The 27,482-nt window shown below is 47.7% G+C and overlaps 1 protein-coding gene and 1 long non-coding RNA gene across 3 annotated transcripts in view; one reads left to right on the forward strand and one right to left on the reverse strand.

The window, feature by feature from the left end:
• SNTB1 (syntrophin beta 1) overlaps window positions 1–16,302 on the reverse strand; it is a 115,560-nt gene extending 99,258 nt beyond the window's left edge. Inside the window, exon 1 of the mRNA XM_013184990.3 lies at window positions 15,777–16,302. Within this exon, the coding sequence (XP_013040444.2) occupies window positions 15,777–16,302 (526 nt within the window). The remainder of the gene's footprint in view (window positions 1–15,776) is intronic.
• On the forward strand, window positions 16,297–23,586 carry LOC125180151 (uncharacterized). 2 transcript variants are annotated; one of them, XR_010828775.1, is made up of 3 exons: window positions 16,297–16,431; window positions 17,184–18,260; window positions 19,663–23,586. It is a non-coding gene; the product is annotated as an uncharacterized lncRNA (long non-coding RNA). The 2 variants fall into 2 exon arrangements; XR_010828776.1 differs by having other exon boundaries at window positions 19,732–23,586.
• The last annotated feature ends 3,896 nt before the right edge of the window (window positions 23,587–27,482 follow it).

Here is a 27,482-nt window from a genome sequence, read left to right on the forward strand (position 1 = left end):
GGGAGAGGAAAAACAGCAAAGGGAGGCTCCTTGTGCAGTCCTGTGACACAGCTGAAACACCCCGTGGCCGATGTTAAACTCGGGCTAATAAAGCCCAACTGTTGAGCTGCCTGGTCGGTGGCTGGTTTTAGCAGCGACACAGAGCAGGCACTTGTCTCGCGCTCGCTGACGGACAAGCCACAAACAGCCGGTGGCTCTGGGTCAGATCCCCTTTTGCCCGTTCCCTCGGAAAGAAGAGGGGTGTTTGTGCTCAGGACACAAAGCCCAGTCTGTTGCAGACTTGGATGTGGGCCTCCCCGCCTGGCTCCGACCGCTGGCTGTGCGCAGGCTGGAGCATAAGGGGGAAAAGGGGGAAAACACCACGGGAGCTGTCCCCAAAGACCTCCCCAGAGACTCCTCAAACGCAATCATTTTTAAACGTTGTGCTTCGAGAGCACTTATATGAAGTGCTCGTGAAAATCTCCAAATGTGTAAATTGGAGTTTAATTTGTATATTTGACATTGCTACTCTTTAAAAAGACCTTAACCAGGCTTACGTTTTTTCCAGTGGAAAAAGCTACGAATGGCACTTCTCCCTTTGGCAATCGCTACCATTTGCTTGCTTGCTTTGGTGCGGCTTAGGTTGGGAGGGGGGAAATAATAAAAATGTTAACACTTCTTCTCACCTTTAGCTTGGACAGGCTCAATAGCAGGGAGCTATTTAACATATTTACATAGCTGTATCAGCACTCATATGCCTACAGAAGAGGAAAAACAAAATCACGGGTCCTCTTCTTGCCTAGCCTTACCCAAACCTAGCTTCAGTGAAATCAGTTCAGACATTTGGTCTTTGCAGAGGTCACCTGAATCCAAGTGGTTACAGGATCAGGGCGTGGAGAGGAGAGCAAACTTCAGCCGTGGTGCACATGCCATAGGAAGGGGTCACGGCGTTCTGGCTGTCCTCACCCCCAGCCACCCCGCACCAGCCTGGGAAGAAGAATATTTGCATATATACTTCATATCCAACCTTAATTTAAAGGGTGAAGAGGCAGCAGTCTCCTTTGCTGCCGTGACTCACACAAGCCTACAGCAGGGCTATTCAGAGCCGGCAGCTCCGCGCCTCTAGTCCGAGCTGAATCCCACAGAGCTGATGCCTGGGGGCACTGCAGTTCAAGAGCCTTTTGAATCAGACCCACATGATCTTTTCGCTGCCATTTATAAAGGAAATAAGTGTTCAAAAAGCACGGTGTTATCACCGCAGAGCTGTGTCTCACTGGACTTTTCTGAATCTGTTTATATTTAACTGGGCGTTCACATGTAATACAGTAAAAGCTTTCTTTGCTACGCTCCTCCAAAGCTGTGATTACAGGTTTAAAATTAGGAGTTACTTTCAACTCACTGTATTTTCTAATAATGCCTACATTTAAAAAAGTAAAAAAAAAAAAAAAAATCAAGGTGATTGGGTTCCCTTCCAGGCCTGGAAACCACACAGCTCCTGAGCTAAGCCACACTCTCCCAAGAGCACAGAAACAAAAACACAGCATGGTTGCAGTTCATGGAGTGTCCGCCACGATCCCACTTCTGTCACCTTTCAATCACTCTTAAACTACACTTGCAACTTTGCACATCCTCAGAGACAAAGCAAACCTTCGGGCCCGCCTGCCAGCCAGAAGGCCAGCAGCAGCTGATGGAGCCTGCCTGGACCCAGGGAAGTGGTTGAGTCAGCATCCCTGGAGGTCTTTAAAAGACGTTTAGATGTAGAGCTTAGTGATATGGTTTAGTGGAGGACTTGTTAGTGTTAGGTCAGAGGTTGGACTCTGTGATCTTGGAGGTCTCTTCCAACCTAGATGATTCTGTGATTCTGTGTGATTCTGTGACCCAGCCTTCAGCCCCAGCAGGAGTCTGCCAGTGTTCGGTGGCGATCAGGGCAGCAAGCGAACATTTTGTTTATGCAATTACTTATCCAGCTACAACTGCGGATTTTCCTGCATGATCAGGCTGATAAGCATCAGACTTTAATGAACATTGCCTTGCATCCTAAATGACACGGTCGGAAGCCAGAAAGGAGGTCAGTGATGTGCAGAAAAATGTTGTGAGGTCGGGGAGAAGATGCACAGAGGCTCTGGGCTTGGTGTGCTCTGCAAACCTAGAATATCTCCGAGGACTGCCACTGTCCTGCATTATATACACTGCAATGGCACTAAGAGGGCTCAGCAGCAAGCTGGAATTTCTTCTGGAGAAGTATCTACACAGTGACAGTGCTACAGAGAAGGAAGGTAGGCATTTACAGTCACCCTGTTCAACGGGAGAAATGCCACGTTTCTGCTAGATGCAGCTTCTTGGAGAAAAATGTAACTCCCTACAAACCTACTTTCACACGAAACTACGTTTGTTGTCTCCAAAACCAAGGATTGCTTCCTGCTCCCCATTAAATATTATTTTCAAAGCATATCTGCTGTTACAGAACTTACAGAAGCCATGCTAGAAGGAAGGAAGGAAGGAAGGAAGGAAGGAAGGAAGGAAGGAAGGAAGGAAGGAAGGAAGGAAGGAAGGAAGGAAGGAAGGAAGGAAGGAAGGAAGGAAGGAAGGAAGGAAGGAAGGAAGGAAGGAAGGAAGGAAGGAAGGAAGGAAGGAAGGAAACATCCTTTGGAAAGCTGTTGATACACTATCTCCTGTCACCCTGTATTTTTTTAAAAGAAACCTTAGTTTTTGCAAATTGTGGAGGTTTGAAGAAGTAGCATTTCAATGCTTTTCTAATTTGTGACAAGGATCCAAGGCTCTGGCCCAGATTTGGCTGTGCTGAATTAGCAGCACTAAATTAAGAAATCGCAATTGTTTAATCAATTATTATTGCGTAAAATGACCGTGCTCAGAGACTGAACTGCTGCTGGGTCAACTTTACAGAGGTTTTTATTCATCAGGTATTTGGGAGCAAGAAGGATAGGAAGGAGGAGGTGAACAGGTTGCTGAGGGGCAGCGTGGAGTGAGGTTTGCTAAGCCCAGGAAGGCAGCACATTCGCACCGGGTCTCTCTCATCTGAACCACTTGCTAGCAGCTCTTTTTAGCTATGTAGGAAGACAACAAAGTGAATCAACACCCAGTAGGGACCAAAGACTTACCCATGTTGTTTTAAAGATGAATTAATGCAATACGTATGAGAGACAGGATAAGACTGCATCAGGACTTTTTTCCCATCAATGACTTATATTAATATTGCCTGCTAAAATTTATTAAATTGCCTGCTAAAATATATATATATATATATATATATATATACACAAGGCTGATAACTTACTCCCACTGAAATCAATGGGAAAATTCAGGCCAACTTGAACAGAAGGCAGCTTCTGCTCTCTCACCTTTCCCTCCCCTGTCTCGGCACACTCCGGCAGACAGCAGAGTGTCCCTGGCAGCTTGGCCATCGCCTGTTCAGCCGCAGAGAGCCGGACCCAGACATGGGGCTGGGTGGGGAACACAGTCCCAAATAAAAATAAAATTGCAGGTGCAGCCTTCCATGAAGTGCTCCAGCTTCAGGCAAATACATCAACCCTGAGATTCCTCCAGTACGGCTATAATCAAGACTCTATTTTTATTTTCATAGAACAATTAACTTAATCTGCATAGCACTGACAACAAACAAATTGTGTCTTGCATACAAGCAAATGCATGTGCAACATGCAAGAAATTTCAGAGCGTACACTATATGTGTGTATCCACTTATAACTTGTGCCGGTGCAATACAGGTGACGGACAACTCGTAGCTGTGCCTGCATCAAAGCTAGCTGAGCTCTGGAATTAAGCAGCAACATTTAAATATCTTCTTTAACCAGCATCACACAAACAAACAGAAACAAAGAGAAAATGAAGAAACAAAATAATGCATCCCAGATTCCCCCACATAAATCATTCTTCACCCTTTTGGGTTTTATGAATGCTTCTTGATTCATTTATACACACACAGCTCTATGTCAGTCTTCAACAGAGTGAAGTGGTGCACCTGCAGGCAACGTCTAATTTAATTTACAGCTACATTGAGGAGGTATTATTAAAGTTACACCTAGAAGAGCTATTTTAAGCAATTTTTAGAGACTTGAGAAGTTTCTTCTTCATTTCCCTCTGTATTCAAGGTTTTTACTGTAAGCTTCACAGAAATAAAGCAGCATACCCCCATAACCATGAGTAATTGAAAAGATCAAACATAAACGGATTATAGGAATTCGTGTAGTACATCACTTGGGACTTCTCCACTAGAAGTGTATCTGTCTTGGCTCATACAAATACATGTCCTTACCCACTTCATACCATGTGTGTATTGATCGAAAAGCAAGAGAACAAAGTGATTTAGGAGAACAGCATGTCTGAAGTCTCCAAAGAACAGCATAAATACATGCACTTATATAAATGAACAACATATTTTAACGAGATGAGAAAAAAATAATGCTTTGAGTTGGTCAAAACTTTTTAGCTACGAAAATTTCCTGTTGATAAACGTGAAATGGTTGCAGAAATTCTGCAAGTGGAGGATGTACATTGGTGACTGCATGCTACTCCACACAGAAACTTTTAGTTGGAAAAGTTTTTAATTGCAAGTTCAAATCAACCTTTTGAAAGCAAACTGCTTTCTTTTGAAATATAAAATGTCGTTTCAAGTTAAAACATCATAAAAGATTCCTGCAGAAAATAGTGTGTTTTCTTTCCAGGACAACCCTCCCTTTCCTCTCTCAAAAACCAAAAGGTATTTGTTCCTCAATACTATTTTAAGAGTGTGAGCCTTGAAACCCTTCTAAGGTCTTAATACTATTTATGCACATAGACGGAAAGCTCTGGCAGCACTTGAATGAAAAGTCAGGTATTTAATACCAACATTTCAAGGTATGCCCAGCAGAAAACTTCAATATATATAAAATAAAAACAGCACAGCATAGCAGTCCTTACACACGCAAACCCCAGAATCAATTTAAGTTTATTTTTATTGGGTGAAATTTACAATATGCCCGAACTCAGTATTTATTTCCTCAAGGCTTCACAGACAAAGTGCTCCTCTTTTGCAAGTCTATCCCACATGTTTATTAAAATAGATACAACACAGTGAAAGGCAAGCATAAAACTGACAGAGGATCATTTTCAGTTTCAAGGGTATTTTATAAGCTATCTCTCAGAACTTCAATTTATGGCTTTCCTTAATGGAGCCTTTCAGGGCTGATTTTAATGCGTTAAGTGGAAATTCCTCTAGTTTGTTACTGCAATGTTTTCTTTACGACCTGCCCTCACATATCATGTAGGTCTGGTTTATTTATGCAGACAGCCGCTCATTCAATGGATTGGGAACTTCTGAAAACTAGCTGCTTTCACTTGCATTCTTCCTGAATTAAAACGCTGTTTTCTTTTATTGCTGTTTTGGCTGGACACTCCTCCAGTGTTCCACAAACATAAAAAAGACTGAAGTTGCTCTGAGCTTTTTTTTATAACCTTTTTTAAGGCATGAATACAGATTTCCTCCCTGGAGCTAGACAAGAGCCCTCTGTCTGTAAGCATCTCGGCACCAGCCTGCAACCTGACAGCTACCACTACAAAGAAGAGGCCTCCAAAAGCCATGAGAGCAGCAGAGGCTTTGAACAGATCAGCTGCAGCATCTTGCACCTTGAGGTTTGTCTGCAGGTTTACGTGCTGCCTATGTCTCTCCCTGCCAGCACGCTCAGGACTTCCTCAGCTGTTTGTAGACTTTGAGCTATGTGAGTTCTTTGACAGGCTATTTACCTGAGCGGTGTCTAATTTCTAGATGGGTTTAATTTAGGCAAAGCTTAGTAATAACACCTGGAGCTCTTCACAAAGAACTTGCTGTCATCACTTGATCCTTTCCAGCCTGAAGCTCACTCCCTTTCCCTTGCACTAAGTATAGCCTCCTGACTTCATCCAACAGAGCTCACAACCAGCCACATCCCCTGCTCTGGAAGAGGTTTTCCAGTGGTGCGATACACAGAGCCTGCTAACGCAGTGCTGAATCAGTACAGCCCACAAAGCCGACCTTGCAGAGACCCAGTGGGTAGCAGGGGCACTGGATCAGCCCTTCCAGACATGCCAAAGGTGGGTGCAACCACACTGGCCTCAATCCATGTGGTCCTCAACCACATACAATCACAAAATCATAGAATATCCTGAGTTGGAAGGGACCCACAAGGATCATTGAGTCCAACTCCTGGCTCCACACAGGACCACCCAAAAATCAGACCCTGTGTCTGAGGTCATTGTCCAAATTCTTCTTGAACTCCAGGAGGCTCAGAGCTGTGACCACTGCCCTGGGGAGCCTGTCCCAGTGCCCGACCACCCTCTGGGTGCAGAACCTTTCCCTCACACCCAGCCTGACCCTCCCCTGTCCCAGCCCCATGCCGTTCCCTCGGGTCCTGTCGCTGTCCCCAGAGAGCAGAGCTCAGCGCCTGCCCCTCCGCTCCCCTCGTGAGGGAGCTGCAGGCCGCCATGAGGCCTCCCCTCAGCCTGCTCTGCTCTGGGCTGAGCAAACCAAGAAACTTCAGTGCCCCCTCACACATCTTGCCCTCTAGACCATTCACTGTCTTTGTAGCCTTCCTTTGGACACTCTCTAACAGTTTTATGTCCTTTTTATACTGTGGCGCCGCAAACTGCACAGAGTACTCAAGGTAAGGCTGCACTAGCACAGAGCAGAGCGGGACAATCCCTTCCCTTGACCGACTAGCAATGCTGTGCCTGATGCACCCCAGGGTACGGTTGGCCCTCCTGGCTGCCAGGGCACACTGCTGGCTCATACTCAACTTGCTGTGACCCAAACCCCCCAGATTCCCTTCCACAGGGCTGCACTCCAGCCTCTCATCCGTAGATATATCCAGGGCTGCCCCGCGCCAGGAGCAGTATCCACCACCTCCTCTTGACATTGGAAGGTCGAGGCCAAAATGAGGCACACCTATTGACGGGGCCGTTTATTACAGAGGTGTGTATATAAATACATCTTACAGTGTGTGTGCATAGGTACATACTTATATTACACATAATCCTACAAGAATCTTGCTGGTTCTCTGGAGACACCTTTCCACCCCAACCACCCTTCCCTGATCGTGTACCAGCAGAGTCTGTCACTGCATGAGACAGGGCAAATAGGTCAAAAGGGGCAGAGAATCACCAAGGATAATGTGTTCTTTAGCAAACAGTGGTAATTTAGAAACCTTTATTTATTTATTTATTTTAAAGTCCAGAGCATCCCCAATAAACTGTAAAGGCATTCATGAAAATAAATAAATAAATAAGCAGCAAGCACCGAAGGCAAATCCTGCTCATCTCATTCCTGGAAAATACTCCTGAACGTCCAATAATTAAATCCCTCCTTTGGCTTCAAGTCCGTGAGAGAAGGCTCCTGCTGGCTCCTGCCCGGCAAGAGTAAGACCAAGGGGAAGCTGCCCGCTGGGAGGGCAGTCACGTCATCCACTGCCTTCCTGCCAGCCCCACCGCGGGCTCAGCCCTCCTGCCAGGCAGTTTTGCAGTGACTAAAGCCTGAACTCCAGGATAAACAGATAAACTCTCACTGTCTGAGTTAAAACTATTAGCTTACACGCGATCTCATAAGCCACACGCTGCACAACACTAAACCTCTCCAGCACCTTCACCTTCATGCAGCTGTCTCATGGTCCCCTTGCGGAATTAGAGCCAATGACAGTCAAAACACAAGTGTTAATACAGTAAGTCATCCTGGAAATGGCTATTATTGAAATAACTATCATCTGACAAGAGTGGGGATATGTTATTTCCATGGTATATCTTTCATTACTCCCTTACAACTACTCGATTATGTCAAAAGCCAAAATCTTTATTACACCATCAGAATACGCCTATGGCAAATAGAACATAAAGCATAACTAATGACCATATTTCCCTGAAAGGGCACATGAGGCTGACAAATAGTCACATGAGGTCATATTATCTGTTGGAGCAAATCAGCAAAGTTGTGCCTCCTTTGCCAGAAGGGTATTTATATCCTGATACTGTTCCTTTTTATTTTATTTTTATGCTAGGATATATCCATAACTTTCAGATACTGGGGAAAAGGATCCCGGTTCTCAGTGATTTACACCATAACATGAATTTACACTAATTCATGCTGTTAAAGTGAACAGAAGCTATCCACAGACTTCACTCACCTTCATGATGCCCGGAGCAGACTCGGTGCTCCAACACATCCGAAGATTTCAACTGAAACATCCCTGAGAACAGTGAGGAAATAAACATCGCTGAATTTATACGATGACTTTTAGAGCTGCGCCAACAAGCATGACTTCCAGCAGTTCAGCAAAAAGCTGCATAACATTTTTAGAAGGAGCGTGCCATATGTTAATCACTTCTAATCAGAGACAGTTTCTCCACGTCTACCGTTCTGGCTCATTTCCTTACAATTAAGAACTCCATTTTCCCCAATTGCTACAATACAGATGTGCTACTTTGGCAGTGACCTACTGTGTCATGCCCTTAGCATAGGCGCAGTGAGAGCCATAACCAGTTCAGTAGTTCATATTCTAGACAGACGAAATTAAAGCCAGACCATAACAGAAGTGTACAGTAGCAGCAGTCAGAAATCCAAGTCTGCCAAACAGTTATTCAGAAATTATGTCCCTTAATTTAATTTGCATGATGGAACAAACCTAGCCCAACAGCAAGGCAGTATCTAGCAGTGAAGCAATCGGAAGGACAACTCACAGTTGGTTAAACTTTTTGTAAGCAAGTTTGTTCACTTACGTTCTGGGGAAAAGTACATTTTGATAGCTGAGTGGATGGTGCACAGACCAACTTTGTTTCTTCTCTCTGCAAGCAGAGCTAGCTAACAAACTTTTGCATCCTAGTTTGTTACCCAGTGGTGCTGTACTCCCAGAATTTGCAGGATGCTGGATGCCATAATTTCAGTGAACCCTCTTTCTTCTAAAAGTGCAAGGCACAGAGGGCAAGGAATGTATTAACTAACTTTTGAAGCATGCAGACCAAGCCTCACAGAGCAGTTTTCTCGGTCCTGCAAAATAGCAACTGACAGCAGCCTATTTAAGAGCATGAAACAAGCTCATAACCCTCCTTCCAACATGTAGCACATGTTACATGTTGCACTGATTTCTAGAGCCCCTGTAGTTTCTCACAAACTTCTCTAGCTCAAATTAAACATGCATCGTACCAAACACGTCTAACCCACTCCTTGCAGTGATGTTCCTCGAGGCATGTACCGAACGCTGCCACTCCCTGATGTTCCTTTCCATCAGTACAACAAGTTTTGTGTCTGTACCAAAACAGTCTATTTATTCCTAATATTTCTAGTTGTTTCCCAATCTGCCACAACACTGTCTTTCTCTCCCTGGTTGCCATTAAGTACAGATGTGCTGGCAAAGACCCTTAGCCCCGACAGCTTACGCTGACAGCAGGATTTCTTTCTGCTCGGCACAGTTTAAAGTTTGCAGAGGTGACATAACTGAGCAAAAAGAGCAAAGCTCACTTCATACCAGCTACAACTGCTGTGGTGAGACCAATGCAGGAGGTCGGGAGGCAGTTAGGGAAATGAATCTTGCTCACCTCCACCGACCATATCAAGGCCAGCAAAACTGCTCTGTAGGCTACTCACTAAACCCTTTTGCAGCCTGTAATATGACAACGGAGTTAAAAGACTTCCCGTGTTCCCACGAATCACAGCTACCATCCCTTCTTAACCAACTATTTTTCTGAGGTGCCTGAAGAATTATTTCAGACTTGAAAAGCCAGAGTCTCTTGTGCATTACCGGGACACCTTTGTTCCCATCGTATTTTGTTCATTTACGTATGCTATTGCTCTCTTGAACTGCTGCTTCCTCCAATTTCCCTTCTACTGAAGTAGCTGTACCAATTCTACCAAGTAGCCATGGCAACATAATCTTGCAGAATAAAGTACAAAATAATCCTATGATCAGAAATCTAAATTAGAAAAATGGAATGGAAATAACATGTTCTTAAACCCTGGAAGTAAGTGACCACGAGAACAGATTACAAATCGATACGGTAAATTCTCCAACACTTAGGAACTCTGATGCACACAAATGAATGCTATACTTCAAGTCAAATTTACAGATAAGTTACTACCAGGAGAAGCTCCACACCACGTGTTATGAAGACAGTGAGATTAAGAAAGTTAAAAAAAACAAACAAACAAAAAAAACCCTTACCAAACCTATATCTGAAACTATCAGCCTGTTGGGATCAGCACCTGTCATCGTGCTGCAAAGCATGCTACGTAAAATTTCACAGCAAAGTTGCCTCGATTGGGCTGTCCCAAAGCCAAACTCTGGTTTGAATTACGGGGATGCCCTGCCAGCTCCCTTGCGATGGACATGCGGGGAGCGCTTCCCATCCAAACCCAGCAGGACAGGGTTGGGGACAGCACCGTTCATGATCCCATATCATCACCCACATTCCTGAGAGGGTGAGACTGCCCTTCAGTGAAAAATTCTGCCCTGGCAAAATTAAAGTACAAATACTATTTCATTAACTACAGTGAAAGCTTTCACTTTTTTAATTTCATTCTGTCTGATGTTTAAAGATTCTTCACAGAGTTATACCAAGTTTTCAGTTCAATTTTCCACAAAGGAATTAACGCTAGGATTTTAGAAAATGCTTCTTTTCTAGTGATGCTTAACAGGTACCTAGACTTTGTATGTGCGATCGAATCCCAATCCCCTCGATATATTTAATCTTCTAAGCACCCTTAAGGAGACAATACTAAGCTGTAAGGAAGACTAATTTCCAAGCTGGGGGGTGAGGGGAGAACCCTGCACTCGGTCCAAATAAATCCCTACTGCCTTATTTTCTTTACAGTAACCGAGAAAGAGGACTTGAACCAGATTTACTGCAAAGAGGATGTACTGATTCTTATCTGTGAAAGGTGATACAGACTGTCTGGACTGCTAAATTAGCCTGTAATCTAATCTAATCAATGAAAGACACATCGAGTGTTCCCACTCAAGCTTCCCCATCAGCTGCAGGCAGCTGAAACAGTCCAAACTGAGATTCACAGGGGCTGCTCAGCTCCGGTATGGTTGGGAACAAGATTACCTTCTCCTTTACCTTTCAATTTCACTTTCAAGCAGATGCGTGCCAAGGGCAGCTACATGGTCTATGAAATATGACACAGCCCCAAAGTACAAAACATTTCCCTACCTGCGTATCTGCTGGAACAATAAAAACAAACAAACAAACAGAGTGTTTTCTCCATACATTTACTGGAACTGTAAGGAGTAGCTGTGCACACAATTTGCAATCACTGAGATTTACAGCCCCGATTGTAGAAAGCAGTTGCGGGAGGTAGGCACTTACCAAGTGTCCCATGTCTCATTTTCCCTCTATACTTGCAAGAGACACACTTCCTTGGTTAAATAATGTATTTTAACCCCCCCAAATCTCTCGTTGTCAGTACTTTACTGAAAAAAAGTACTGACAGGCAGGCAGAATCGCTTTGTTTCATCAACAAAAAATTTCACAGGGGTAGGAAGTACAGAATTGTTACAACTCTTACGGAAATATTGCTTGGAGAATAACACATGTTACTGCAGTACAGAGTGCACCATGCTTTTTCTTAGACTGCTTTAAAGCTGTGGATTACGTCCAAGAGGCCCGCAGAAGATAACTATATTTGTCCATATGCTAAAATTCATTATGCCAGTGGCTGCAGCTCTGTGGGCAATTTCTGCAAACCCAGGGACACTGCAAGAGCCTCATCTCGCGGGAGCTGTAGCCACTGCCTTGCAATTGTGTTAGTTTAATTGAGAATTGCTCGAACCCATGAAGAACTCTAGCAATGCCAAGAAGACGCTCTTCTCCTGCTGCATACCTGACACCACCATCATCAGAAGCTTGTCTGCACACTTTTAGCAAGTCAGAAAGTGATACCAGCTAAAAAAAAATCCCGAATCCAGCTAGCAAAAAACACACTTTTTTTCCCCTCTGCATCTAAATACAACATCATGTGTGGGGAGGTCCCGTCTGACTTGAGCACAGGCTACTTTGATTTTTAATTTCTTCACGGAACGCATGAAGAATATGAGCAAAGTACAACCTCCTCAGTTACCAAGCATGCCAAGGGACTGCTCTCATCCAGGATGCTTTCATAAAAGCAAACATCTTTTCTGTCCTGAGAGTCACTCAAATGTAATGTGCTTCATATGGAACACGAGGGGCTGCTTGATTCTCCAAAATGCTTATTTAAGAAGACCCAATTTAACAGAATAGCAGGGAAATTATACGTACAAACAGGAGCTGTTGTGATAATTTCAGCTGCCTTCCATCCCTGCAAACAATATCCAGCATACAAGGAGGCTGTCTTGTCTCTCACGTAGAAAAATTCTTTGCTCTTTTGAATGCTGGTGAGAAGTTAAATCCTGTGTGTAGCAAACACCCGAAATCACAGCCGGGGCTACAAGCTGGACACCGGCGCTTGCCCTGCCCCTGCTCACCAGCCACTTTGCCCCCCCTGCAGCCGTGCCCAGGCTGTGATGGGAAGCCAGCAGGAAATTAAACCCTGGAGGCAGAAGAGGTCCACCCCTACAGATGAGGAGAGAGCAGTATTTCTTGGAGTGTAACTGCATCGTCATCGCCACCTCCTGAACCTTCTGCCTCCCAACTCCTCCCCTGGCGGTGCTGCCTGCTGCCCAACTTCCCTTCCACTTACCAAATGTCACCTGCTTGCAAGGCACCTTGGCCAGTCAGACCTGTAAGAAGGAACTGGTTTATATGACTTTAGCTCAGTAGCTGGAGTGTACAGGAGGGCTGTGACAGACCCATGTCCTTCAGGGGTGGAAAGTGAGAGGACAGAACTACCCAGGATGGCCAGCAACTGCTAGAGCAGGACCTCTTCCACGGAGCTCTGCAGCTGGGCCACCCCGTACCAGCACAGCTACTACACCCATGCCACCCCTAACCCTTCAGCAAATAATTTCCCTTTCCACCAGCTCAGAGACGGCAATCAAGGAGGCAAAAGGGGCAAGTGTTAAAATCACACACTGCCCTGTTTGCAGACCGTCCTGTGCCCGTCCCCCCCCCCAGTGCCAGCCCTGCCTCCCACGCAGGGGCACTGGCAAGGGATTTTCTGCTCCCTTCCTCCCCGCACAGGAATGCAGGAGAGATGGCAGTTTAGTGCTGAGCTGGTGAATGCCTCGTTTCACTGAGCAAGCAGTTTTAGGAAGGACGCCGTATAACAGGGCTCCAGTGCTCTGACGTGGGGTGTGCTGAGCCACGCTGACCGCATCTTCACTGCTGACAACCTCCAGCAAACGCACAACCCTTGGGCCCTTCCCAGGAGCACACAAGGTCTTGAGCAATGCCGGGAGCCCCCTGTCTCCCTGTCGTACCCTTAAATCTGCCTCTCGTGCTTAGCACCTTGCCGTGCCTCTTCAATTGCTTTGAACCGAATTCAGCCTTTTGGCTCTTCAAGGCACAAGAAAGTCTCAGAAACTCCCTAAAAATGCACGTGTTACATTTTGGCACTGGAAATGAGCACTGGCAATGCCCTGCTAACTGGAGGAATATCTCAGGGAGGAACTGTGCATGTGCCTTCCCCGGCCCCAGCACACAGAGCTTTTTGTAATGCAGAACTCTCCAAGAAGTCAGGAAACAGCAAATTCCTATTGTCTGGAAGGCAAGGAAAACCGAGGCTCTCCCTCTGATACTTTTAAAGAGAGAGAAAAAAGAACTTTTGGATATTCCTTCCTTTAGTAATAAAAAGACCATTTTAGACTGTGCTATGGAAGAAAGAGCTCTGAAGTGAGAAACTGATCTCAGAGAGTTGTTTCCAACTGCCTGCTTACACAAGGCACTCATGCAGAGAGGTTCCTGCACCTCCTGGGGCAACGCTGGGGATAGTCCTGAGTTTGGATCCTCCGCTAAAACAGCAAGAGAAAGCCAGGACGAAATACTGATTTCAGTGCCTGAATATTTTAACGACACACAGGGATGACTAGTGAAATAGGCTCTCGATTTACACATGACAAATTCCATTGCAGAAACAACCACTGAAACACATCAGCCTACACCTCCACGGAGTAAAGAAATGCAAGGAAACAGCTGCAGTGGCCAAAAGAGTGGAGAGAAGGAGGGTGTGATGAGTCCCTGCTGAAACAGCTTCATCTTCGCCCCTTCTGGGAACAAACGCGAGGTTTTTTAACAGGCTCGTGCAGCAGCAGGGTGTTCAGGTGCTGTCACTGCAGGCACTACACGGAGGGAGCACCCTGCAAGCACGATATGCATTGCATTCCTCGTTAGATCACACCACAGGTCAGCTGCTGTCTGGCCTGCACCCCAGGGAGCCCTTGTGCTGTGTAAACAAACCAGTGGCATAATTTAGAGGTAACAGCTCCATTCAGACCCCATCGAGCAGTTCACATTAAGCCTTCGCGGCTATCTCTGTACGCAGTTCAGCAAGCAGGGAAATGACAGAGTTTGGTCATACAAGCACGGGGCACACGGGGGGGGATGCAGCGGCCCTCGGCTTGTTATATCCTCACCGGGCAGGGATTCTTCCCCAGGTTTTCACTGCAATGTGGACAACACCGAATAGTTTCTCAGTAGATGCTGCTGCAGATGAAATTTTCTCGCCTGCCCTCCTTCGCTGCACAGAACCAATTCTCAAGCTTTTCCTGTAACTTTCTGCCAGAGGTGGTTGTTTGCAGCTGATGCTCAGGTGCATGCCCTAACCGGGAGCAGTGCTTCCCTCCACTCCTCCAAATAAAAAAAAAAAACATGTGAAACAATGTGTGGTACCTAAAGGGCATGGGGACGCCGAGGCAGGAGCACCCAGGGCGTGGAGGAAGGCGATGGCACGAGGGACGGTGCAGCAGCACACTGCAAATGCCGCTGACCTGCAGTTAAATGAACTTGTGGGCAAATATGTGATCACTTTATCAAACATGTGCCAAGGGCACTGCTGAAGCTGCTCATTTTCTCAGGTCCAGCAACTACATGAATCCCGGTGAGAAGACAAGGATAAGAACATCTGTGAACACCTCTCCCCTCATGAGCTGGGTGTCCTGGGGAGCTCTGTCCTGCTTCTGCTCAGCCCCTCGCCAACACCCGTCCCTTTTTGGGGTCACCACCCCTGCACTCCTCCCTCTCATACCCCACCGTGCACTCCTCACTCCGGACTCGGTTTCCAAAGCGGCTTTGAAGCTGTTTGAAAGAACAAAACCACCTCGGTCCCCCTTGAGAAACGAAACGAAAGCCTGCGCTTTGCGGGGCCGGTTCACGTGTCAGCGGGGCGCTGCCGGCCCCATCCGAGCCTGCTGCCCCCAGCCCTGCAGTGGGGCGGTGGCAGGGGGCAAGGAGCAGAGCGGGCTCAGGAGAAGCCCCCCCAACCCCTTGCCTTTGGGGCTGGGGGTCTCCCTCACCCCTTCAACCTCCCCCTCCCCCTTCTTGGGCTGAAAAGAAGTGAAAACAGGCCAAGTGTGCATTTGGGGTGGGAAGCGGGATGCGGACAGGCTCAGAGATGCCACGACGTGATGGGGCCCCCGCAGCGGGCTCGGAATCTGATGGGGTCCGGGGCTCCTCCGCCTGATCCTCGGATGAGGAGAGGAAGCAGGGCTGAGCCCCCAAAAACCTGCCGTCGTGGGGGAGAGCCCTGCGAGGCTCGGGGGGAGATGGAAGCAGGCTGGAGGCAGACTGGACGTGCGGGGAGCGCGGAGCCGTCCCCGAAGTCCCTCCGCCACCTCTAGGGCTGCCGAGCCGAGCCGGGCCGAGCCTTGGCGTGCCGGGGGACCCCCTGCAAGCCCCCCCCTGTCCCCTACCTTCCAGCAGCACCTCCTTGCCGGCCCTCTTGAGCGCCTGCACCGCCTCGTCGTGGGTGGCGTCCCGCAGGTCGGTGCCGTTGACGGCCAGGATCGCGTCGCCCACGTAGAGAGCCTGGGTCTGGTCGGCCGCCAGCCCCTTGAAGATCTTGCTGATGAGGATGGGCATCTTGTTCTCCTTGCCCCCCTTGATGCTGATGCCCAGCCCGCCCAGCTCCTGCTTCAGCACCTTCACGCACCTCTTCTTGTTGGACACGGCCTCGGGCACCTGCTCGGGGGGGTCGGTGAAAGCGGTGCGCACCGCCGCCGGCCCCCCGCCGCCCCCTTCGGCCCCTCGGCACGCCGCCCCATCGCCTCCCAAGCCGTTGGGGGCCGCTCCGTCGGGCCGCTCCTCGCCGCTCAGCACCAGCGCCTCGCCGCCCAAGTTGGCCAGCACTTTGTGCCAGCGCTCCCGCACCAAAACTTCCAGCCAGCCGCTGCGCTGCGCCCGGCCGCCCCCGCCGCCGCCCGCCGCCGCTACCGCCATCTTAGGAGCATGCTGGAAGCGCCGAGTGAAGGCAAACCGCCCCCCCCCACACACACACACACCTCCTTCCCTCCCTCTCACCCCCCGGCTCGGCACGGCACGGGAGCCACCGGACTTCAGCCGGGGGCGGTGAGAGCCCGGGGTGGGGCGAGGAGCCGCGGCCGCCCCCCCGGGGCCGCGACGGGGCGGGCGCACCTGGCGGCACCGCCCGCAGCTGGGGAGAGGGGGAGAGGCTAAAGGGGGGGGGCTGTGGGGGTCGCGGGGGGGTCCCCTCTTCCCGTAGAGGGGTGGTGGACACGCGGGGAAGGGCTCCGTGCTCCGAGCCCGGTTGCTCGCTGCAGCCGTCTGAAGGCGGGGGGGTGGCGGGGTCCCGCCCGCGGGTCGGCTCGGTGGCTGCTGCTGCTGCTGCTGAGGGAAAAGGAGCCTCGGAGGAGGCTGTGGGGTCTGCCTCCAGGCTCGTGGCTCGGTGTAGGGTGGCGTTTGGGGCCGTGGGGACACGCCGGGAGCGGGGCTGGCGGCCCCACGCAGCGTGCCTTCTGCGCTCCGCGGCGGTGAGGGGAAGGAGGGCGATGGGAGGGATGGGGGCAAGGGGCTGCTGGCGGCGGGGCTGCGGCTAAAATGCAAGTTTTTCTCAGGCGCTTCGCATAAATAAATGGATTAAAGCAAGTAGGTGGCTCAGAGGCAGTCAGTTTTAGTTGTAGAATCGAAGTTATTTCACTGCATCGTAAGATGAAGACAGTAAATGATTTTCATAGGACCTTTTGCACGTGTTGAAACTCTTTTCTTTGCCCCTTGATTACCAAGTTTTAAGACCCTTGCAGTCCATGTGTCCCCCCTCTTTTTTTTTTTTTTTGCCTTTCCCATGCTCGCTTTCCTCCTAGGATGCAATTGTGTGCCCGATGAGGGGCTTGGATCCCCAACCCAGGCATGAGAGAGGACCAGACCATCACACCAGCAGTTTGTAGGTGCCACCAACCAGTTTGGGGGTGCTGCCGTGGCACGGTGGGACACAAACAGCCACCAAGACCGCCTCGGTTTCCCCTCCATACAGCCTGGCTCCAGCTCCTCCATCAGCTGGACTGAAAACTGCAGCAATTCAGGAACGCTCGGCACATGCAGGAGCAACACTTTGGGGGGCTGAAGCTACACAAAATGCTTTCCCTTCCCTGCAAAAGCCAGCAGAAGGAGGCCTCACTCAACCCTCCTCCGTCTGCAGCCTCACCCAGGCTGCCCAGGTGCCTCCTCCCCAGAGGAATGCAAACCTGCGCCCAAGGAGAGCGCTAACCCACCGGGATGGGTTATTCGAGGATAACGGGTGGGCGGGGAGAGAGCAGACAGAAGAGAGGTGTCTTCATTTCTCATGTTAATTAATGCGAGGTGAAAAACTATAATTAAGTTTTCAGGGCCGTGGATCTAGAGTGAAAAGAAGCATGTCCCGCTGAACCTGAACAGGGCACCTCAGCCCTAGAACGGACTCGGCTGTAGCACTCCCTTTTCTCCAGCATTTCTTGCTGCCTAATTTAGGTTACAATACCCTGTTGCTTATTTTGTCCAAGTGACCAGGCTGAGTTATCAAATCAGGCATTTCTGTTTCCCGAGGGATCAGCTCTTGCCAATTTTTTCATGTATTTTCTTCATGAATTACTAAAGAATCAGCGCTGCTGCTAATGGAAATGTGTCCCTTAGTATTTTTTAAGTAATTTAAGAAAATCTACCAGAAAAAAAAAAAAGGAGAGTCAGAGGAGACTCAGATGTTTTCTGTCCTGTTATAAAAGGTAATAGAGGAAGGAAAGAAACTGTTTAGTGCCTCACCGTTCTATTTCAGCACACCATGTGCTTTGCCCTGGTTTCTGAGGGTGCCTGGTTGTCCTGTGGGGTTCCTGTGCATCCACAACTGCACCGCCTGTGGCTGAGAGCTGTGCTTGTTCCAGCTGTTTTCCTTTCCCATTCCAGCAGAGGTAAATAATATAAATTATTTATTATCCCAGGGCCAACATCCAATATACGGGTCCCTGGTATGAAAGAGGTTTTATGGCAGCGTTCACTGCCTCCTCCTCCCCCTCCTGCCCACCTTGGAGCTGTAAGAAAACAGACGTGCCATTTGAATCTTGGAAATAAAAGTGAAAAGGAGATGGTGTAAGGGATGCTACGGTACAGGCCCAAGGCAAACAGTCTCCCAGGTTGTCTCCGAGCCTGGGGACAGCAGGGCTGATACCTGATGTATTTCTTCCCTGTGCTGAGAGGTGCAGGCTCCCAATTGTCTTTGTGTGCCCAAGACTTTGTGTACTCCAAGAGCACTTTCTGGCTGTGAATTTGGGTGGGGAGTGGAGGGGGAGGAGGAGAAAAGATGCCTTGAGACTTCTCTGCTGGCACCCCAGCCAACAGTAGTGTCCTCAGCCATCTCAGGTCTGTAAATCACGCCTGCAAAAGTAGCTCCTGAAATACAGGTTTATGCAGCTGGAAGAGGAACAGAGGATAAAAGCGGGTATTTAGTCAGGTGTGCAGCTGTTTAATGCTAACGTTTGCAAGAGAGAAACCTGTTAGTGCAAGGTCAGCTGCTGATCCCTAGTGGTTGTCAGCGTGTGACTGAGTGCAAACTCTTAATTTTGTCTTCTGAGAGCGACATTTCTGACATGACCTGTGACTACCCACCCTGCAGGCACAGTGTGCGGTGTGGTTGTGACTATTTGTAGGATGCACGGCGGGGGGAGCGGAGCACTCAGCACTTCGGGCTGTCCTCCTTCCTCGCTAGAAAGGCTTCCAGTTGGACGTGGCATAGCAAAATCTCTGTAGATAACTTGCCCCTTTGAAAGGGACCGCTGTGAAAAGCAGACGTTTTCAAACAAGTCAAACAATCGTCTTTTACCTACCGTTTGTATTTTAGCAGCAAGTAAAAGCCTGAACTAGATTAGGGCCCCTTTCACTCCTGCTGTATAAACAAATTGCTGGGCGAGATAATGCTAATAGCTGCAGTTGAATGGGGCTTTGCTCTGCGGGCAACTGTGGGCTCAGTTAAAGCCAATGGGCTACGTGGGAGAAGCAGCTCAGTGAACTGGAAGAAGTGGGGGGGTTGGAAAACACAGAAACTCTGAAAATACAGAGACCCTCTGAAACTCTGAAAATACAGAGAAGATAAGGACAGGAGAGAGCCTGCCTATAGCTGTGGCTTTATGGCTGTCTGCGCTAGTCTGTAGCAGAGGTAGTTTTACAAGGATTTTGGGGAAACACTCAAACTCATCCGATGTTGCTGTTCTTCCCTTTTACATTGCCAGCGTAGCAGTAATTGTTCAATCTGAAAATTGTTTCATCTGAAATGCCTTTAAATCAGAAACAGGGTTGTGATCTTTAAGCACATTTCAGATGACGGCGGTTGGACAAAGTCAGGTCCGGCTAATGACGTTCCCATCTTGTTACCCTGACACCGAGCAGCCCAGCAGACGGATCTGGACGGGAAGGAAGGCCAGCGTCGGAAGTCCAGTGCTGGAAACCCGACAAGTAATGAGAGCTGGAAGGGAGTCCAGTTCCTCCGGTGATCCCAAACATTGCAGCAGCCAAGTTTAAGGAAGTCTTTCTGAGGAACGTGCCTAAACTAACCCTATGTGTTCCTCCACGGCAGCCCCTCCTATGCATACTAGGATGCAGCAGGGCACTCCAGCCCTGGTCCAGATGTCCCCATCGCACAAAAGAGGCACCTCTCACTTGACTGGTGTCATGCCTTGCAAAAGTCATAGCTAGTGGGGGCTGTCAACCCCTTGCCTAGCCCCTTCTGATCAATCCACCCCTTCCTCAGCATTGAGGGAGCCTTGGCTTTAAAGCCAGCAGCCAGCAATCATTTCTCACTGACGCTGGCGGGGTAATGAAGATGTTTAGAATGCCTGAAGATCTCCATAATCTGGAGGTTGCATTATGGCTTATTTTCAAAACGATGAAAGCATTGTTTCCCTTTTCCTAGTCTGAAGCTCTGCAGGTTTTTACGCACATCACAGCGTTTAAAAATAAAATGAGTGCTTTGCTGTTTGCCAGCAAGTGCTTTATGGAGTCAGTGTTTCAAAGCAGGAACCTACTTGTGCGTACATGAAAGAAGTATGTGTGTGAAATCTGCATGTGCACCTACCTGAGTCACATGTTAGCGAGGCGAACTGAGAAAATGTTCCCACAGCTGGGGAGTGATGGGCCAGGCTGTAAACGAGCACATTTCTATTCGGCATATACAGCCCTGGCACAAGGGAGCACAGAAGCGGGTGCCAGGAAGCATTCAGGTTCCTTGTGCGCACAGATCTGGGGCTAGCTCTTGCTCCTGTGAAAATGACTTTAAAAGGGGCAGTATCAAGCCCAGAAATGTAAAAATGTTTGCCTTGGCTTCGAGCAATTTTGTGAAAGAACTAAAACCAACAAACTCTAAAAATAAAGGTTCGTAACTACAGTGTTGACACTACAGCAAAAGAAAGGTTTTCCTTTCTTCGTGTCCTGCACTTGCTCCGCAGATCTCCATCCACGTGTTAGTTTCTTAACGCTTTTTGCTCCAAGTTCCTTTCATTCTGTCACTTTGCAGTTTCTTAATTTAGTTGTTACATCTTGCATACCAGTCTCCCCCTACTCCTAAAGCTGAGTCCGAGATGTTTTAAATGCCAAGATCAGAGGTTTGCATTGCAGTTAGTTCATGAACATGCAATAAAAAAAATGAGGAAAAGAGGTGATGGAGCTCCAGATTTCATCCAACACGTCTCGGCCACGTTTTGGTTTTCATCAGAAACAGGTTAATCTGGTTGGGTGTCAAAGCGAACAAAGCATTTTTACCACCTTGTTCTTTCCTGTCCTTAACCTATTTTTTGAATGAGGCTGGGGTTTGACACGCTGGGTGTTACATCCACGCAGCTCTGACCTCATAGCCCAAAGGCTTCGTGCTTGTGCTGTACACCAGTCAAACCCCGTGCACTGCTGCGAGGCTCACTCGGAGGCTCGCTGCCTTTCACCCCACTCATGCTATGCCCCCTGCGAAGCACACTGTCCATGAAGTCTCCAGGCTTATCCTGTCCTGGGATCTCCTGTGGGATTTGCTGCTCAACTGTCCCCAAACGTCCGCGCCTGCAGCCTCCTGCCCTTCGTGCAAATGAGCTCAGCTAGAAAAGCTACTTTGCCCCTGCTGTCAACTTGGGCTCTGACATTACCCTTGTACATGCGAACTAAGGCCATCTCCCCCCTTTCCGTGCCACCCCAGGGCCATAAATCAGCCTGCTAGAGTGGTAGGAAACAGAGATGGTCTGCTAGGGCAGAAGGCAAATGAAGAGAAGGGTTCGTAGTTTGAAAACAGGCAGTTTTCCGAGAGTGTCCTGGAAAGATGATGTTTAGCTCAGGCTATGTCCTCAGCACAAATTTGTCCCCCAGGAGCAAACCCAGGCCCAAGAAGAGGAAGCAGCATGGTCCTGCTGGTCGCTGGAAGCCTTCTGGTACTTCTTCAGGACCTTAGCAAGACTCTCCTACCTATCCGTGTGGGAGCAACAGCTTGATACTCCAGAACCCAAATGGGGTGGATGTCCCAAATGTCTTCAGAAGCACCTTGTTCCCTCTTCTCCATTACAGGAAGGGCAAAGAGGTCAGGCAGCCCGTTTGACCTCTGCACCACAGCAATGAGCACAAGCCTCAACCAGGAACAGGACCTTGCTCTCTGCCATCGCAGGGCAGAACCACGTCGGAGGGGAAGTTGTGGCTTTCCCAACATGCGCCTTGTACTGCACGGCTACTCGTGAACAAGCAGAAGGCACGTTCAGCTGAGGAATGGGATAGTACAGCAGTATCACTGGAGCACTGGGAATAACGCTGTCCACCTTCAGGCCCTGTAAAATGCTGTTATATTGCTTACACGTGTATGCAGCACTGCCATATTCTTTTTTGTCTCACTTTTGACCTTTGAAAAGGTTCAGTTCCTCCTCTTGCTTCAGATGGTGTCTGTGCTCATTCTCTTCCCAAAGCATTGTAAATCAGGTGTAAGTCCAAGGAGGACAATGGAAGACTCTTCTCAGAGAAAAGAGAATTACCGTCACTATGTTTTTGTTTCTTGGATGTTTCTTGTGTGCTCCTGACATAAGACACAGAGCTACAGTGCCTACAGTTAGCAGAGACAGGAACTATCCCATTCAGGGGGAATTATGGCAATGAGCTTATTTGCCCAGGTCAATTTATAAGACAAGCCTGGGAAGAAAACATTGAACATGTCTTTTATTGTAGTGTGATCAGTCTGAGTTATCTTTTCATGGGCAAGAATCATCGGAAAGAAATCTAGGGCGAGACCCAAGCAAGCCTGGCAAGGTGTTTGAGTCAGGGTAGGAGCAGATCCTTTAGACACAACAGATCTGTTCACCACTGAGATTTTAGCATGGAGCTGTCCTAACCTATCCTATCTCTTAAATCAGAGATTTGTATTGGAAGTAAAAATGAAATCACATTTACAAATCAGTGACCAAGTTGTTTAAATGCCATTTTGAAAAACTGTGAAGGTATTTGACAGTGAAATCTAAGTGACATTGGTTGTGTGACATTAAAACATGTTTTTTTAATCCCACCTGTTGCATGATGGGTCCTAGGAGAGATGTTTTAGTACTTTTCCCATCTGCCTGGAAGATTCCTCAGGGAAATTCCCTAATTAGAAAGGTGTTGCTAGGGGTTTTCATTGGTGGTAGTTTTGCTGTTTTGTTGTTGTTGTTTTTTAATATCAGTGTTCCCTTGTATATGAGCCCTTGCCTGCAGGCTCTGAAAGCCACTGTCCAACTTTGTGGCCATGGACAAATCACTTTTTGTCCTGGTTCCCTATCCATTAATGGACACAATAACACTGACTTTCTTTATAAAGTACTTTGACTTTCTTTAATGGAAGCTATCAAATGAGCTAGACAGTGACATTTTACAATAGTCAGAGTGGAATTAAAAGGTGGGAAAGTCACAGAGGATGCAGCAACCTCGAGATGCAACCTCTCCCTACCACCTTGCACTGCCAAACCACATCCCTTTTAGCCTTTCCACTCGGTGCACGCTCTTGGTTATGCGATACGGGAACAGACTGTCTATCTGTTCTGTCCTGTCCTATCCTACCCTATTGATCTGACCTATTGATACCTATTGATCTGACCCTATCCTCTCCTGTGCTACCTACCCTGTGTACCCCCAGCTGCCACTGGCACTGCATCTACATCTACCTCTTCCTCCTCTTAGATCTGAAGCTCTTGATGTTAAAAGCTTCCAGTTCTGTGTTTGCTCTGTGTTGTGGATCCAGGCCCTGGTACATGAGTAATAAATGTAACATACTAACCAGATACATATACTTTTACATATGCATATATATGTACTTTATATACTTAATTCCGCCCTTCACTGGATAGAATAATATTTAACATGGAGTATATTGAATCATTTTCGGGCAGGATGGAAAAGTCTGAGTCCTTTTTAAAATTAGAGGCATGGTAAAGCCAAAATTTTTTGCATCTCTCTTAAAGTTCAGTCTATTGGTAGGTGATATTAGTTGGACTGTGCTGCAACGCACTGTTAATGGAAAACATTGTTTTGAGGTTGTTCTTTCAGAATTGGGTATTTATACAGTATAATTCAGAATTTGGTTTTAAAAATGAGAGTAGTATTAGAAACTGCACAGTGTTTTTAACTGGTGGGGTAGTCAGTGCAGTCTTTAGCCAAGAACACTTCCTCTGGGAATCTGATTCCACCACATGTAATGAGAAAAAACACATGAGGGAGAAGGGGGGAATTTAGCAGAATATGCTCCTTCGTGCTAATGCAAATACAGAATAACTTTCTTTACTAGATTTGAACTGAGACAAACAACCATTAGCCTCTCAAATCCCACACCAAGAACACACAGGAGGGTAGCCCTGGACAGATTCCCAGTTGCCTACAGCAGTGTTTCTCATTTTTTTTCTGGGTGGCAATCCATTATTAAAACATAAACAATAAAAGCACAATTGCTGTGCATTTACTATAAGAGTAAAAATGTACTCATGATAGCAGCGATAAGCCTGCATAATTGGAGTGCATGTTTGGCTAGAGAATACAAAATTCTTAAAGATAGTGGTGTTTGAACCTACTGGAATTAGGTGTTGCTGGGTTTTGATCCAGGCTCTTTAATGTTGTTTTCAGGCTGGGATAGAAGAAAAGTAGGGGAGTGGGACCAGCAGAGCTGGGAGCAGCCTGGCAGAACAACTCGAGCCCCGTGGGGGTGCCCACATGCTGGTACCACTGGTCCTGGTGGTGGAGAGGGAATCCTGGAGAGGGTCTTGCATGGGGACATGCACCACATGCTGCTGAATAAACAGCTTTCACCTGCCCTACGTGAGGGAGCAGCTACAGCTCCCAAAAACAGCATTGCATGTTGGCAGGATTTTATTTTAATCATTTTTTCCACGCAGAATTTGTGTTCAAATTTATAGGTCTTGATGGAGATAACTAGAGAGATCTAAGGCTTCAGATCTTGTACATCTGCACAACAAATGTGCAACATCTGTTGTCTCTTGGATGTTAGTTGTTTCTTTAAAAGAAAATCCCTCATTTAGTGGGGTCTTGGAGTAGGGTACTGCTCGTGTGGGAAATTAAGTCCCTTGAACAGAAAATATGGTCCCTATCCACATGGGAGTCCATAATGGGAGTCCCTATTACAAGGGTCCTTTCCCAGTGTCTTCTGCTGGACCAGGTGCGACTACTGAACCAAACTGCCACCCTGCTCAGTTCCTGGGTCCTATATGACCACTCGGGCACCTGCATGAACAATTGCTACAGATCATCTTAAACTATAAACAGAACACCTCCTAGCTTTCTTAGCTATGCACAAAAGGCAGTTCTACACGACTGTTTTTGTATCTGCAGGAACAGTTTCTACTGACTATTTAGGAGTATCGCACCAGCGTACAGGTTGGTCAATGCTTTAGCAGCGACTGCCTATGGGAGTCCCTGGCACGGCCAGGTTCTCCATCCTAGGTGCTAGCACAAACAGCGCCTAAAACAGTCGAGACACAGCAGGAGTCCCCTGGGGGAATCTCTGGGATTTCCCCAAATTTCCGTAGAGAGAGCTCTTGCAGAGGTTAGGCCAAGGCTTAACTGTGAAGGTGGCTTGGGAGCTCAGGCAACCACCTCGTCTTCATAGAATCACAGAATCATTAAGGTTGGAAAAGCCCTCCAAGATCACCTGGTCCAACCATCCCCCTACCACCAATGTCACACACTAGACCATGTCCCTAAGCACCACGTCCAACCTTTCCTTGAACACCCCCAGGGACGGTGACTCCACCCACTCCATAGGCAACTGTCCCAATGCCTGACTGCTCTTTCTGAGAAGAAATGTCTCCTCGTTTCGAACCTGAACCTCCCCTGGCACAACTTTGTGCAGTCCCTTGTGTCACTCTGCAGAGACCAGCAGGGAGCTCTGGGACCACACAGGGAACTAATGCCAAAGTGTACTGGGTTTGCGTTCATACATAGCCCTGTTATCCAGCTGCACCACAGCTATAACCATAGGACAGCCATGAGCTTCTGTATCTTAAATTCCATAGCTCTTGCTACACAAGGCTTCTAGCCCCATTGCAGGTGGCCTGTAAGTCCTGGCATGGTAAACTGTCTCAGAATCATAACTGAGGCCCTGGGATCAGAGCCAAAGACCCTGAAAGCAAGGCACCACCTTCATGCTGTCTTTTAGATCAGTTTTAGTCGCAAACAGGAGACATGATTTTCCATCTGCATCATTTTCCTGCAAGAGCTCCTTGGGGATCGTTCTTCAGACAACCGTTCAGTGTGTGTAGAGGATGAGTTAGGGAGGGGAGGCAGGCTCTGAATGCGTCTGCTAATCTCACTTTCCTTCAGCATGATGAGCCCTGCCTTGTTGTGCCTGTTTCCATTTGCTTAGCTGCCCTTGCAGCAATACCAGGCAGACAAGATGGCACAAAGTCCTCCCTAGGAGGGTTCAAGCGTTGCCTGTTACAGGCATTAGATACTAGCATGTACGTGCCAGATTTGTTGAGACTCATCAGTTGAGAAACACACAGGTTTCATGCTTCTCTTCTAATCTGCTTGGAATTAGTCTCAGAAGGTTTTCCAGAATAGAAGAAGTAAGTTCAAGGTTCATATCCATTTTCCTGAAATAATACTTTAGCTTCCTAGTAAGCTTTGAAGGGAACACCACTGTCCAGTAGATGGGTCTAGCAGAAGGGAATCTAGGATCATAAATAAAGCAAATTCCCTTTCTGTGCTTTTCTAGCCCATGCATCATTTTCTCCCATACATCTTTGCAGACAGCAGTTTTCCCTGTGTTACCCATTATCACATTATCACTAAAATTGCCAAAGGGATGAGATACAGACTGGATGACAAGGGGGGTGGAAAATTAGCTTGCTAGTGGTCCATGGCCTGGAGTAACTGGCAGCTAGTGGTATATCTCAGGGATTGATATTGGGGCCAATACTGCTTAATGTCTTTATTAATGATGAAGATGATGGGACAGAGTGCACTCTCAGCGAGTCTGTGGCCAAGCAGTTGACATCCTGGTGGGCAGGACTGCTCTTCAGAGAGACCAGGATAGGCAGGAGATGTGAGCTGGCAGGTACTGAGGAAATTCAACAAATGGTCATACAAATTCTTGCAATTGGACCAGAAGAGGCACTGCACCAGCAGCAACAATAATGGGCCATATTACAAACACTCCTCCCCCCCCCCAAAAAAAAAAAAAATAGTAGCTAGTAGGAGGGAAGTGATTGTCTCTTGTTCTCCCTTTGTTTAGCATCTGTAGGACTGCATCTGGAGCAGTGTGACAAGTTTTGGGCTTCCCACTGCAAGAAAGACATTAATGAACCACCATGAGTCTCCTGATGGGTCTCTGAGATGGTCAGGGGCTGGAGCACATGTTGTAGGAGGAGAGTCTGAGAGATCTGAGCTTCTTTGACTTGGAAGAGGGTTAGGGGGATCTTAGTGCTGCTTACAGCTGGATAATAAGAGGGGGTACAAAAGAAATAGCCAGGTTCTTCTCGGGGCTGAACAGGGAGGCAATGGACACAAACTGGGACATGGGAAATTGATACAAGGATATAAGGATTCCTTGATACCTGGAAAAAAAAAGTATATCCCAAGGGCAGTCATGTTAAAAAAGGGGCACAGAGAAGTTGTGAATCTTCATCCATGTAGATATTGCAGTC

The sequence above is a fragment of the Anser cygnoides genome, chromosome 2, assembly GCF_040182565.1.
Source record: "Anser cygnoides isolate HZ-2024a breed goose chromosome 2, Taihu_goose_T2T_genome, whole genome shotgun sequence".
In the NCBI taxonomy this organism is placed as follows: Eukaryota; Metazoa; Chordata; class Aves; order Anseriformes; family Anatidae; genus Anser; species Anser cygnoides.